The sequence below is a fragment of the Struthio camelus genome, chromosome 3 (genome assembly GCF_040807025.1).
Source record: "Struthio camelus isolate bStrCam1 chromosome 3, bStrCam1.hap1, whole genome shotgun sequence".
NCBI lineage: Eukaryota > Metazoa > Chordata > Aves > Struthioniformes > Struthionidae > Struthio > Struthio camelus.
Window position 1 is genome coordinate 128,965,852 of NC_090944.1, and position 14,005 is coordinate 128,979,856.

The window sequence follows — 14,005 nt, forward strand, 5'->3', positions numbered from 1 at the left end:
TACTGTGTTTCTCTTTGTTCAGTGTTGCTCTGGGAAAAAAGAAATAGAGAGAGCCTAGTCCTGCAAGCATATGATTGTGCCCTTTCTTTAGGCATGTTTACACTTCTGAAGCCTGTGGACACGTTTTGGCCTATCTGGAATACTAAGATTCTTTGCTTGCAGGAGAGAGTCCTAAGACAGTTTGGAGTGGCAGCCTTCTTTCATTTGTATTATTGATGCAGGCTAGCCATTGAAGAAAATAGTTAACTAAGCCAAACAGGCATACTTTAAACGGCAAAAACACTGAAGGGGGGAGGGTGTATGTGTATGCCTGCCATGCCTGCCCCCACATGTATTTTTTCCTTTAGCCTGTGAGAAAGTTGCTGTATCTCTTTAGCCATGTCAACTCCTCCAGACCAAGGAGTTCACAGCTGGGTTCCAAAATGTGGATGATCTCACGAAGAGTGAGCTGTCTGCATTCTTTACACAACACACACTAATCTCGATGACCAGGCTGCTGCATTCCTCCATCAAAATGCTGCATTGAGATATATATGTGTGTGTGTGGTGGGGGGAGTGCTCTTAATGAGTAGCTGGGTAATTATCAAATAATTAGCGTAGCAGTATGTTCTAATTGCAGAGAAATTGAAAGAGACTTCAAAGACTGATGCATGATTGACTCTTGTTCTTTCAAGTCACGCTAATCCACACTGTGTATTACAAGTTCCTTTTAGATATCAACTGCTGATCGTTGCCGTGAAAACAGACGGTAGACTTTTCTTTCTTCTACCCTACAAGCAGTTCATTTGGCCATTCACATTGTTTTTCAGATGCGAATGAATGTGAAGGCAAACCCTGTGTCAATGCCAACTCCTGCAGGAACCTGATTGGCAGCTACTATTGTGACTGCATTCCTGGCTGGTCTGGCCACAATTGTGATATAAGTAAGTGTCTATATACTTGGGTTTATTAAAGGTTAATTGTGTGTGTTCAATATATATATTCTACTGACTTCTAAGCTCAGATTTAAATATCAGGCAGAGTCTCGGCAGTTGATGTTTTTAGAAAGGGAGTAGTTGGTGTGAAATTAAAATACACAGTTTTATCAAACTCATTAGTTCATAACACAGCTATATTCTGATAAAGTGACTAAAACAATGATGTGAAGTTTCACTAACTCTGGTAGAAGAATCACTGAAGGTTCCCACCCATTATAATAATCTTATCTCGAGGGAAGGCATGCAGGAAACTTGACAAAAGGTTTATCTAGTTGCAGTTTTAGAAAGACTTGAACTCTGTATCTAGTGTAAATATATATATTTTTTGCCTTCTAACCACACTAATTTTACTGCAGATATTAATGACTGTCGTGGACAATGTCAGAATGGAGGATCTTGCCGGGTAAGCCACTGGTTTTAATTTGGTTTCCCTGAGACTTGCAACAGTAACCAAAACACTTGAGTCTAAATACAAACAGTGCAGGAAATAGCAATAAGCTGAATACACCACAGGTATAAATTGTCATGGCTTTGAGTTGAGGGGGAGGGGAGTTATGTCGTGCTTACAGCATTTAGGAGTATGTGCGTAGAACAGCAAAAGCAGAAAATATAACTGCAATAAATGACTCATCTTCACCACCACTGTCACCACAAAACTAGTGAATGGGCTTGGTTGTTGGGCAAACTATCTATTGTAAATGTAGATCTTCCACTTTAAAATATGGATTATGTATCCTACTGAAAAAACAAGAATGTAAGCCAGTACTAGTTAGCTGGTATTTTTTCTTCTAAATAGTTTTGTCTTGTTTTAACTTGAACTAGTTTCTTATGTTGGTATTGGATATAGTAGAAGATATTTTTGGACTCTTAGGGGTTTTTCTTTCTCTTATTCTTTTATATATTTATATGTATAGTAATTATATGTATATTTATATATAATGTATTTATATAATACATAAATATATTTGTGTTATGTATATACATATACACACACCTATATGTGTGTGTACATATCTATATACACACTCACACTCCCCCCCCCCCATACTTGTATGTGGAGGAGGAGAAAAAGAAAACCTTTAACTTTAAACTTTCTTGTTCCTTCACAGGACTTGGTTAATGGTTATCGGTGTATCTGTTCACCTGGCTATGCAGGAGATCACTGTGAGAAAGATATCAATGAATGTGCAAGTAACCCTTGCATGAATGGGGGTCATTGCCAGGATGAAATCAATGGATTCCAATGTCTCTGTCCTGCTGGTTTCTCAGGAAACCTCTGTCAGGTAAGAAGCACGGGTGAAAGGCAGGCTCTCAGCCAGTGGCGTTTCTACCAGCACTCTAGATCTGTACCATGAATGCCTTGCATCCAGTGAACCATAGTATAAAGTCATACTTGGTATAGCTGTCAGTCTGCCAAGAAAGTGCTTGATTTTATGTATATTAAAGAAATGACCACAAAAAACCCTCACAGGCTGCTGAAGATCCTTTTTGTTAAACAGAGTGCATGTCAAGCTTTGTGACATGCTAACTATTAACTTTCAGTGGCTGTTTAATATCAATTAAACTGTTGAAATAGTTGCAAGTCTAACTGAACTCTGTGCGTTATGAACAATTCGTTGAGGCAGTAGATAAAAAGGTCAGATTCCACGATGTCTGCTTGTCATAATGAGGGAAAGCTACGATTAAAACTTCTGTTTCACTCGGCTCCCCCTGACGTTTTGTTTTCCTCTTTCATTTCCCTTTCTTCCCTCTGCACTACTTACAGCTGGACATAGATTATTGTGAGCCAAACCCTTGCCAGAATGGTGCCCAATGCTTCAATCTTGCTATGGACTATTTTTGTAACTGCCCTGAAGATTACGAAGGGAAGAACTGCTCCCACCTGAAAGATCACTGCCGCACAACTCCTTGTGAAGGTTTGTGTTACCTTGCAGGCTGCAAGTGACTGATAACGCTTTCTGCTCATCCCGTGGCAGAAGACCTAATGCAGCGCCCGTTTAGTTTAATCAGTGGACGAGTTTTTTGTATAAAGAGGCTGAATTTCACCCAGTGCCTTTTGTTTGTATTGGGGTAAAAAGATGAGTAATACTTGTAAATACCAACTGTTATTAAAGAAGATGCAAACATAAAGCACCTGTAGCAAATATTCAGCTTTGCTGAATATATTCTCGGCCAAATAAGTGGTCCAGCAAACCTCAGATAAGACGCTATGTTTGTTTTATGCATGAATACTTGATGTAATCCTTTTATTTTAAAGGAGCAGGCACAAGTCTTTTAAACTTCTTTCACTGGAGTAATAATGTGGCTATTAGCATATGAAATCATCTCAAATGGGCAATCCTTACTCGCATCTGTTTTTCTGCAGTAATCGACAGCTGTACAGTGGCAGTGGCTTCTAACAGCACACCAGAAGGGGTTCGTTACATTTCTTCAAATGTCTGTGGTCCTCATGGAAAGTGCAAGAGCCAAGCAGGTGGAAAATTCACCTGTGAATGCAACAAGGGATTCACTGGCACCTACTGCCATGAGAGTAAGAGCTAAAAAGATATTTGTTTTACTATCCCTGACTCTCTCTCTGGAAAAAGATTCTGTCCTTTCCTCCCAGATTGCTTGAAGCTTGCTTTCCCCCGCCTTCCTTCTAACGCAGTGAACCTTGGAACGGCTTTACGTTTTCATATCCCGCTTGGGTGAGGCAGATTGGAATTTGCTAGGCCTTGGGGAAAGTTCACAGTAATGAACCTTCTGGCCTTGAATTGTATGTTTTTAAAAACCTTATGTATACAAGGTCTGAGGTATTTAATAGTGGGGTTTAACATGGATTTTAAGGGCTCCTGAAAAGTTCCATTTTAAAATGTCCTTTTTTTCCTAAATTGCTGAGTGATGGCTTCATCATTTCATGTCCGTACTGTTTTCAGCTATTTCTTGTCTTGCCTATAACTCTTCCCCTCAGGAGGGGCTTAGAAATGAAAGTAGCATCAAGTAGTTCTCAGTAAGGTGATAACTTTCAGTTACTGAACTCATTGGGGTTTTTTTTTTTTTTTTCTCCCTCCCTCCCCCCCCCAAATTGTTGCAGATATTAATGACTGTGAGAGCAACCCCTGTAAAAATGGTGGCACTTGTATTGATGGCATCAACTCCTACAAATGTATCTGTAGTGATGGATGGGAAGGAACATATTGTGAAACAAGTAAGTTAACCCTTCTTCAACACACAATAAGATATCTTGGAGAAGGAATGGCTGATCCTGTCTTTAAGACGATAGTGACCAATGCCAGTTCAACGTAAAGTCTGCTTCAAAGGCCACAGAGGACAAGGTCGTCTTTTTTCCACTCCCTAGACTTTGGAATCAGAGCTAAACCCCAGTTAACATCAGAATTGGGAATAGCACTTGGCTCTCCTGCTGTTCAATTTTCTGCTCTACCCTTTGGATAACTTTCTGTAAGAAATCTTTAGCATGAGTACATACTCTTTTTAAAAGAGCAGAAATGCCTTATTTGCATTTTCCCCATCCTGGGAATAGAAGGGGAGTGAGCACTCTGCTTCCATCCTCTGATAGGAAAATTTGTATAATAGGCTTTTCCTCCCTCACTTCTTGTTTATTGAAACAAAATGAAAATGAGCAGGAGGAACATGGTAGAATATTCTTGATGTTTGTGACAGTGCTTAAAAGTATTAAAATATTTGCTTAAGTATTTAATCCATGATTGAAATACAAAATTAGGGCTAGAAAATACATCTTTTAAGCATTAAGCATTTGTCAATTCTGTACATGCCATTTAGCTCGCTTTCTCTCCCTAACACTTCTAGATATTAATGACTGCAGTAAAAACCCTTGCCACAATGGAGGAACTTGCCGAGACTTGGTCAATGACTTCTTCTGTGAATGTAAAAATGGGTGGAAAGGAAAAACTTGCCATTCCCGTAAGTTCAGTATCTCCAAAACGTAACAAGCATGCTCTAGTAGCCTGTTTAAACTTTCTGCATTGTATTAAGAAAGCACTGGAATTAAGGATAGTTTGGGCTCTTCCTAGGTGACAGCCAGTGTGATGAGGCAACATGCAATAACGGAGGAACGTGTTACGATGAGGGGGACACTTTCAAGTGCATGTGTCCTGCAGGATGGGAAGGAGCCACTTGTAATATAGGTAAGTACCCTGCATAAGCACCAGGAAGCAGATGCAGTACTGGATCTGTGACCTTAGTTTTCCCTCTTGGCTCAGTTTTGAGAGCTTTCTAAAAACTTAGCGCCAATCCTCGTTTCTGTTACAGCACGGAACAGCAGCTGCCTCCCCAACCCCTGTCATAACGGTGGTACCTGTGTAGTCAGTGGGGATTCTTTTACTTGTGTCTGCAAAGAGGGCTGGGAAGGACCCACATGTACTCAGAGTAAGTTGTCTTTGCTTGAACTTTTCCAAAGTGTTGCCTGATGAGAACATTAGCTCATCCTGTTGCCCTTGGAGTCAAGATTGAAACCAGAAGGGAAAGCTTGTTTGATGTAGGCTTTAGCATCACCTGAATCTTTGTTTTTAATGACTTTAAGTGATAGAGTCTTGACCTGGGCATGAGAAAGTTGCGAATGAGCTAAGTGGAGACAGATGTTGTCTTGTTTTCTCCTGCATTCTTTTTCTACCAGCAGCTCTGTCTGCTTCCACTCTTTTTTTTTTTTTTCCTGCTAAATTCTTTACAACAATCTCTTCCTGTGTACATGTGTTCCACAATGTAGTTAACAAATTTTGTGGTGGAAGCCTGGAATCAATTTAGTAGAGAATTTCAACATATTTTTGTAAAACTTAGTGTAACTTGGGCATTAGGGGAAGTCCAGTCATTTTTTACTGACAGTGGAGTTGCATTAGCCAAAGTTTGCATGTTTAATGTGTCTGTCTTTTGCATTGCAGACACAAACGACTGCAGTCCTCATCCTTGGTAAGTTTAATGTCTGTCTTTCATCCTTTACCCTTTTTTTTGTTGCTTTTGCTCCAGAATACTAGGTTCCTTATAGAATACTAGATTCTTTTTATTTGTAACAGGCTTTTAATAGGTGTATTTTTTTTTCTTTATAGTTACAATAGCGGCACTTGTGTGGATGGAGATAACTGGTACCGCTGTGAATGTGCACCAGGCTTTGCAGGTCCTGACTGCAGGATAAGTAAGTGTTACAGTGGGACTCTACCTTTGTGGGGGGTGTTTTGTTTGTTTTTTGTGGGTGTGGTTTTTTTTTTTTGTATTGCTTGAATCTTGTTGCAAGACAATCATCTTAACTGAGTCAAGTGGCAGATCAGATTTATGATAAATGGCTGATATCTTCCCCACTCAGATCTGTAGCTCGTGTAGGGTAGGAATTGCACTGAAAATGAAAGAAATACTAAAGGTAATTAAGCTGGAACTGAAACCTCTTGGTTCAGCTGAGTGGGGAGAATGCCCTTCAGGATAGTCTTCCCAGCTTGAATATGTTTGTGTGGCATGGGTTTCTGCTTGACATGAAAGCATGCCAGCCAAAAACCCTGTCCATTAATAATCTACCTACAAGCCCTGAGGCGATGTATGTACTTCCCTATAATTTAAGAATTACAGGTAGGACGCTAACACTTCAACAGCCATGGAAATAGAAGCTGCATAGCAGTAACACAACTGGAAAGGGGTTTAACGTTGTCATCAGTTGAAGAATACAGCAGGTGGACAAAACTGGACTATCTCAAAGGAGAGGAAGCATGTTTGTGTGAGAAGGAACCTGTCTTTGTCCTTGAAAAGCTTTAAGTCACCCTAAGGGTCAGGTTTTGATCCTTGTTAGTGCCATACAGCAGAAACTTCAACAAACTTGCTCCAAGATTATAGTGGTACTGCTAATAAGTATTCCTCTCTGAGTAGAGACTAGAAATTGAACATAAAGTTCCAGTATGCAAATCTCTGTATGCTTTGTTTGACAAAATAACAGGATACTACAGAGTAACTTTTTTTTGTTTTATCCCCTCCTCCCCTCCATCATAGACATCAATGAATGTCAGTCTTCGCCTTGTGCCTTTGGAGCTACGTGTGTGGATGAAATTAATGGGTATCGTTGCATTTGCCCACCAGGTCGAAGTGGTCCAGGATGCCAAGAAGGTATTCTAGATGCCATGGCTGGTAATAATGTTTGCAGTATAATTGCATTTTGACAGATAAGTTGTTTTGTTTTTAAGTAAGTGTCTTCCTTTAGTGAATGAGCAAGCTTAGTAAATTATCACTGAGTTTAGGCAGAACTGTGTGTGGGGAAAGGGAGGAAATGCTTAAGTGTTTTTTCCGCACTGCTTCTTTCTGAAGTTTTTAATTCTAGTCCATCTCTGTAGTTACAGGAAGGCCTTGCATTACCAACGTTCGAGTAATGGCAGATGGGGCTAAGTGGGATGATGACTGTAACACCTGTCAGTGTCTGAATGGAAAAGTCACCTGTTCTAAGGTACAAATGTACTGTGTCTTGGGTTATACTGTCTTCTATTCTATAACTAGAAGTTATTTACATCAGTATTTATTCTCTTCCAGGTTTGGTGTGGTCCTCGACCTTGTATAATACATGCCAAAGGTCATAATGAATGCCCAGCTGGACATGCTTGCGTTCCTGTTAAAGATGACCACTGTTTCACCCACCCTTGTGCTGCACTGGGTGAATGTTGGCCTTCAAATCAACAACCCGTGAAGACAAAATGCAGTTCTGATTCGTATTACCAAGACAATTGTGCCAACATCACCTTTACCTTTAACAAGGAAATGATGGCACCGGTAAGTAACAGAACATAGCTCTTCCTGCTTCTGGAAGCAAGCCTGCGTACCACAGCATAAAGCAAATTACTTGACTGGTAAAAGTACAATAAAAGCTGATACTCCTTCATTATCGAAGCAAACACAAGATATAAAGGGCTACTGCTTAATACAGTTTTCTACCCTAAATGCTTTTGTGTCCATAGAAGAACAAAAGTTGGCTGGGTGGGAATTCTACTCCCACTTCCCAAGAACTGTTACTTCAGGGCAAACCGTTATGGTACACACATACATACACACAAAGTTGGGGGGTATGTTGTGTGTGTGTGTGTGTGTATATATATATATAGAAACACATGTGTGTATATATATATATACACACACATATATGTGTGTCTGTGTGTATGTATATATGTATATAAATATAAACAAAAGCTTTTTTGTATCCTTTTAGGGACTTACCACAGAGCACATTTGCGGTGAATTGAGGAACCTGAATATTCTGAAGAATGTTTCTGTTGAATATTCTATCTATATTACCTGTGAGCCTTCACACTTAGCAAATAATGAAATACATGTTGCTATTGTAAGTACTCCAGAATATTTTTTTGTATGTCTTAGTAGTTCATTGCTGGATACATGTGTAACATGTGGATTTCATAAAAATCATAATTCCTGTTTTTTTTCCAGCACTACTTATGGTTTAGTTTCCATCCCAGTTCCCTTCTGAGAACAGGGAAGGAATCCTGGTTACATGTGCATACCTGAAAGCTACCATCTGGTAGCAACTGTTATAGAGTAGTAAAACATTTTGTTATACTTCCCTGAGCACTGTTTCAGCCTCTTCCTCCACCTCACCCCCCCCTTTTTTTTTTTTGGTATGGAAAAATGCTAAGAGCCTTAACTGATTGCGAAAGCTTATAAATAGTAGATTACCCATACACCTGATCTTGTATTTGTTATTAATGATGTGACTCCTCCTTTAGTCTGCTGAAGATATAGGAGAAGATGAAAACCCAATCAAAGAAATCACAGATAGGATTATTGACCTTGTCAGTAAGCGCGATGGAAACAACACGTTAATTGCCGCAGTCGCGGAAGTCAGAGTACAACGGCGACCAGTTAAAAACAAAACAGGTAAGCTTCTGTCTGTCCCTAGAATCTCGTATCCTTTTGATAACTAGAATAGCTTTTCAAAGCAGGTAAAGCTTTCCTCACTTTTGAGATCTGTAATACGTCTGAGAATCTTTGCCTCTTGGCCCTGTTAATTGGGAACAATAAGGTGGTTTTGCTTGAGACTCTCAATCCTTCCCCCTGCCCCTGAGTATAATGCAAAAGTTCGAAAATAACAGTCCAACGTGTCAAAATGGCTACTACTCTTCTCCCCCCTTCATGGAGAAAGAAGGAAGGAGAAAACAACTGAAGTCATGCTGGTTGGCTCTGAGGGCTCCATTTATTTATCTGGCTATGCCACTGTCCTGATCAGATGAATTAAATACAGGGTCAAGAGTGTCCATTAGTTTTCCACAGAGCACCAGACAGTAACCGCATCTTACTGCGAGTTAAGCCATCTTCCCTCTAAGCTGGGAACCCTGGCAGGGCAGTATGAGGCCTGCGTCACTGTTGCCTACTGTCACTGACTCTGTGGTAAGAGGAAGACATCTCTTTTCCCAGAGCTATCAGTTAGTACTCCTGAGTACTAAATTCACTTAGACCATCCTATAATTCTAAAAGAGCTAAGATTATCCTTGTTACCCTCTGATCCACTACATATAAATTAGGTGTAAGAATTAAGAGGAGTTTGCTTTGTAGAAAAACTTGACTAGACCTTGCAGCAGGGTTAATTGGTTTTATATCTCTTTCAGATTTCTTGGTGCCACTATTGAGCTCAGTCTTAACAGTAGCCTGGATCTGTTGCCTGGTCACTGTTTTTTATTGGTGTATTCGAAAACGCAGGAAGCAGAGCAGCCATACACACACAGCATCTGATGACAACACTACCAATAACGTAAGGGAGCAGCTGAATCAGATAAAAAACCCCATTGAGAAACATGGAGCAAACACTGTCCCAATTAAAGACTATGAAAACAAAAACTCTAAAATTGCCAAAATAAGGACACACAACTCAGAGGTGGAGGAAGATGACATGGACAAACACCAGCAGAAGACCCGATTTGCCAAACAGCCAGCATACACATTGGTAGACAGAGATGAAAAGCCACCCAACAGCACACCTACAAAACACCCAAACTGGACAAATAAACAAGACAACAGAGACTTGGAAAGTGCACAAAGTTTAAATCGAATGGAGTACATTGTATAGCAGACAGTGGGGTGCTGCCATGCAGAGCCTTTAAATATCGTTATAAAGGCACTCGGAGCTTGTAGTTCTTAAACTGTTGTGTAATATTTGAGTCTAAGGCTATTATTTACTTAGAATCCCTGTGTTAATTTAAGTTTTGACAAGCTGGCTTACACTGGCAATGATAGTTGCTGTGGTTGGCTGGAATACCAAGTGCTGCATTTCACATCTATGCAAAACTAGTCAAAAGTGCCCTAATGTAAATTCAGCTGTAGCTGATGCATCATGGAAACGTTTCATAAGGTTTCATACATAGCCTTATTACTCTACTTTAGTGTTAACTTTTTTTTTGCCAGATGTCCCAATTTATACAGTTTCTTTAGAATAATACATTTTATTTATATTTATTGAATTTGAGTTTTTTGTATATTGGTTTTATGGTGACGTACAACTAGTTCTGTATTTGAAAGTGCCTTTGCAGCTCGGAACCACAGCAACTATCAAAAATGAGTTTATTATTTATTTTTTTTAATTGTATTTTTGTTGGGGGGGAACTTGTCAGCAGTTGCTGGTAAATGAAGAATTTAAAGAGGAAAATGTGTCAAAAATAGAAGTTTGTATAGATATGTAAATAATTCTTTTTTTATTAATCACTGTGTATATTTGATTTATTAACTTAATAATCAAGAGCCTTAAAATATCATTCCTTTTTATTTATATGTATGTGTTTAGAGTTGAAGGTTTTTGATAGCATTGTAAGCTTGTGGCTTCTTTATTTTGAATTTATTTTCTTGTTACATGTTGCCTATATGCCAAAATTAAGGTGTTCTAAAATAGTTTATTTTTAATAGGATGGGCTTTCATGCCTTGATGCTGGTTTTTGTACAATGTCAAACCTTTGAAACACCTTCCATAGTATCACTTTAAGACTATTTGTAAGTACTGACTGAGGCAGTTTAGATAATTAGACTAGTTTTTTTCTTTTTTTCTTTTTTTTTTTTTTGCTGCTTTAGACTTGAAAAAGAGTGACAGGCAGATAATCTGCTAAGAAGCAGTTTAAGGGAACAAAACTGAGCTGTAACTTTATGTAGATGAAATGTGAGTGGTTGCATGTAATTAAAATATCAAATTAGCGTGTGAAGTTGGAAACACAGCAATCTTATTTTGTAAATTCTGATTTTTTTTTTTTCCTCCTCACCATGAATATGTAATACTGAACCACTTGTAGATTTGACTTTTTTTTGTAATCTACTGCATTTAGGGAGTATTCTAATAAGCTAGTTGTTGAATACTTGAACAGTAGAATGTCCAGTAAGATCACTGTGTAGGTTTGCCATAGATTACACTGCCCGCCTTAACAAGTGAGGAAATCAAAGTGCTATTACAATTTTTAAGATCAAAAGGCTTAAACATAGTAATCTCAGTGGTTAACCACTGAGATCATGAAGATACCTTGTATTGTGATATTAGTGTTATATGAAAATGCATCTTTGATGTGTTGTTCCTGGCAATAAATCTTGAAAAGTAATATTTATTAAATTTTTTGTATGAAAACATAAAACAGTGTGGAGATTATTGAGCCTGGAGGCACTTCCAACTAGTTAATTGTGCAAAACCAGTGGAAGGTGACAGTTTACACTTTCAAGACCTGACACTGATTTAGGTAGAGTCCTTTTTTTGTTAGGTTACTACCCCTTCTCATCTAGTTTTGAATCTGGCTGAAGAGATTTAAAAGCAACATGTCCTTTTTTGTTTGCTTGCTTGAGGTTTTAATGTCGTTTGACCAATGCACCTCCATGTATTTTTTAAGAGAACTGTGATGTGACTGGAATTGTGCAAGTAGTTTACTTTGCATGGGCCAATGAACTACCACCAGATAGTAACCAACTCCGAGTAGCTAGGCAAGATTCAAACTGCTGACCTGGATGGGAAAGGATGCACAGATTATACAGATCTCTAATGGGCAAGAAGTGCTTTGCAAAGCACGAAAAAATAAACTTTTTAGAATATTCTGTAATGACCTGATGTTTAACTAATGCAGTCTCAGTTAAGAGGGGCAGTGTATGGTAGTATTGTTAGCTGTAAGATAGCTTACTCTTATTTTTAGCACACACTCCCAATGAAATGAAGCTGCAAATTTGTTTTGGTAAGGTACTAGTATAAATCTGAAGTAACAATTAACAATATGTAACAAACACAGTTGCAAAATAATATGAAATAGGGTCAGGCTGCTGCTTGTACTTCAGTTTAAGCCAACCTGCCACAAGACGTTGGAAGATAATAGGCCTTTTGTTCTATACTTGGTTTGTAGTAAATACAGAAACTTTATACAGAAAAAGATTGCTGTAATATCCATACAATGACCACTTGTTTAAACAAAACAAAAAAAGCAAGAGATCTTCTGCTTTGTAATTTTTCTACAGCTCTCAAAAAAATTGCCAAAATCTATTCAGTATTACTTTTTATTTTAAACCTGCTTTAAGTGGGACTTCTATCTAGTCACTGCACTACACTGAAAGGGGTATGACTTTCCTCTTTCCACTCACATGCTACATAACTTACTGAAGCACCACAGAATTTTCAGTTTACTGTTTGCTGAATGGGAAGTCAACAAGACTAGCTTCATATGCTCACTTCACTAATTCCTCATCACACAAACACCACAACTACTTATTGTCCTTTGTTTCCAGATTTCTTCCAATCTGCAATAAAGTAAACAAGTTACTTTTTTTTTTTTTTAAAGAAGCTACTTAAAGCCAAGTGCTGCTGTTACTTGAAGAGTTCTATACTTTTAACCATCTTCCTGAAATCTACTCTTTCCCTGAGTCTCAGCCTTCTAGTGATGCATAAGCCAACTATTTCTTCTGAGTGGCTGAGCTGGGACTGCCTTCCATTAAGTAAAAGAGAAAGGGGGGAAAAATAGGGCTAGTCTCTAGAAACATGCATTTGTCAGGTCATCTTCCTAACCTGCTGAAGTAAATGCTAATGACTCCACCAGAAGAGAGAGTGACAAAACTGTTTAGGCCTCCAATGACTCAATGTAGAGCAAAACTTGGGTTCCATAACGTTCAAAGCTTGTTAACACTTTGACAGCACTATTTATCTTGAGCCTTTCCAGTGCAAAAAAGTATGATGTTCACCATGTAGAGGTTATTGTTATGGCATACTTTCTCCATACATAGCCTATTTTTCCTCTATAACTCATTTCATTGTCAAAGCAATTGAATTCAGTGAAACTGCTATGATGGTATTTTTGAATTATATCCTTAGGTGTTTGTTAGTTGTAGCTTCAAAATTTACTCTGGTGAATTTAAAACAAAAACCGTCTTCCAAAGCCCAGAACCACCATCAAGTTGGGAGTTGGAATAGAGAGTGTTTTCCATTGTTATAAAAATAAAAAGAAACAGAAATTTCCAGTTGAAATATCAAGGCCCACTTATTTTTTTGGAAATTATGCTTTGCCAGTTCACAGTTTACTGCTCCAGGAAGATAAAGACTGTTTAGTCAGGGGATGTTTCCTGCTGCTACTGTGTGCTTCATCTTTGGGTCTTTTTTATTCATCTAAGAACTGAAAAATGTTTCCTGAGTTGTCTTTTAGATATAAAAGCTTTCTTTTTCTTTAACAAAAAAAAAAAAAAAAAAAAACCCACAAACAAACCTTTGCTCAACTATGGCTAAATGACCCTTTCAAATCTCATTTTGGTTCAACTTGAGCTGAATCTAGCCACATCAAAGATCACTGCACTGCCGCCTGGAAAGGTCCTATCTTACATAAACGTAACTTACAAAAAAAAAAAAGGTGCTGATCCTGCATGTTGCATCAGCCTTAACTCAATGTAGCATGTCACTGGAGGAAAGACAGCCCTGGGAACAGCCACTTCTGCATTAACACGAGCAATGACAGCTAGCAAGCGCTTGTACAGCCAAAGCCTAGCAAGTGAGTAACATAGGCTAGGGCCTAAAAATGAGCCTCGCAGCCTCCATGCACTTTCAC

At 38.6% G+C, this 14,005-nt stretch overlaps 2 protein-coding genes across 2 annotated transcripts in view; one reads left to right on the forward strand and one right to left on the reverse strand.

The window, feature by feature from the left end:
* JAG1 (jagged canonical Notch ligand 1) overlaps positions 1–13,431 on the forward strand; it is a 38,566-nt gene extending 25,135 nt beyond the window's left edge. The window contains exons 10-26 of the mRNA XM_068940244.1: positions 810–923; positions 1,334–1,380; positions 2,087–2,260; positions 2,743–2,893; positions 3,343–3,507; positions 4,051–4,164; positions 4,785–4,898; positions 5,009–5,122; positions 5,247–5,363; positions 5,873–5,900; positions 6,038–6,123; positions 6,963–7,076; positions 7,301–7,410; positions 7,494–7,730; positions 8,164–8,295; positions 8,696–8,846; positions 9,575–13,431. Coding sequence (XP_068796345.1) covers positions 810–923; positions 1,334–1,380; positions 2,087–2,260; positions 2,743–2,893; positions 3,343–3,507; positions 4,051–4,164; positions 4,785–4,898; positions 5,009–5,122; positions 5,247–5,363; positions 5,873–5,900; positions 6,038–6,123; positions 6,963–7,076; positions 7,301–7,410; positions 7,494–7,730; positions 8,164–8,295; positions 8,696–8,846; positions 9,575–10,032 — 2,426 coding nt within the window. The 3' untranslated portion in view covers positions 10,033–13,431. The remainder of the gene's footprint in view (positions 1–809; positions 924–1,333; positions 1,381–2,086; positions 2,261–2,742; positions 2,894–3,342; positions 3,508–4,050; positions 4,165–4,784; positions 4,899–5,008; positions 5,123–5,246; positions 5,364–5,872; positions 5,901–6,037; positions 6,124–6,962; positions 7,077–7,300; positions 7,411–7,493; positions 7,731–8,163; positions 8,296–8,695; positions 8,847–9,574) is intronic.
* SLX4IP (SLX4 interacting protein) overlaps positions 1–14,005 on the reverse strand; it is a 108,990-nt gene that overhangs the window by 5,399 nt on the left and 89,586 nt on the right. The window lies entirely within an intron of this gene.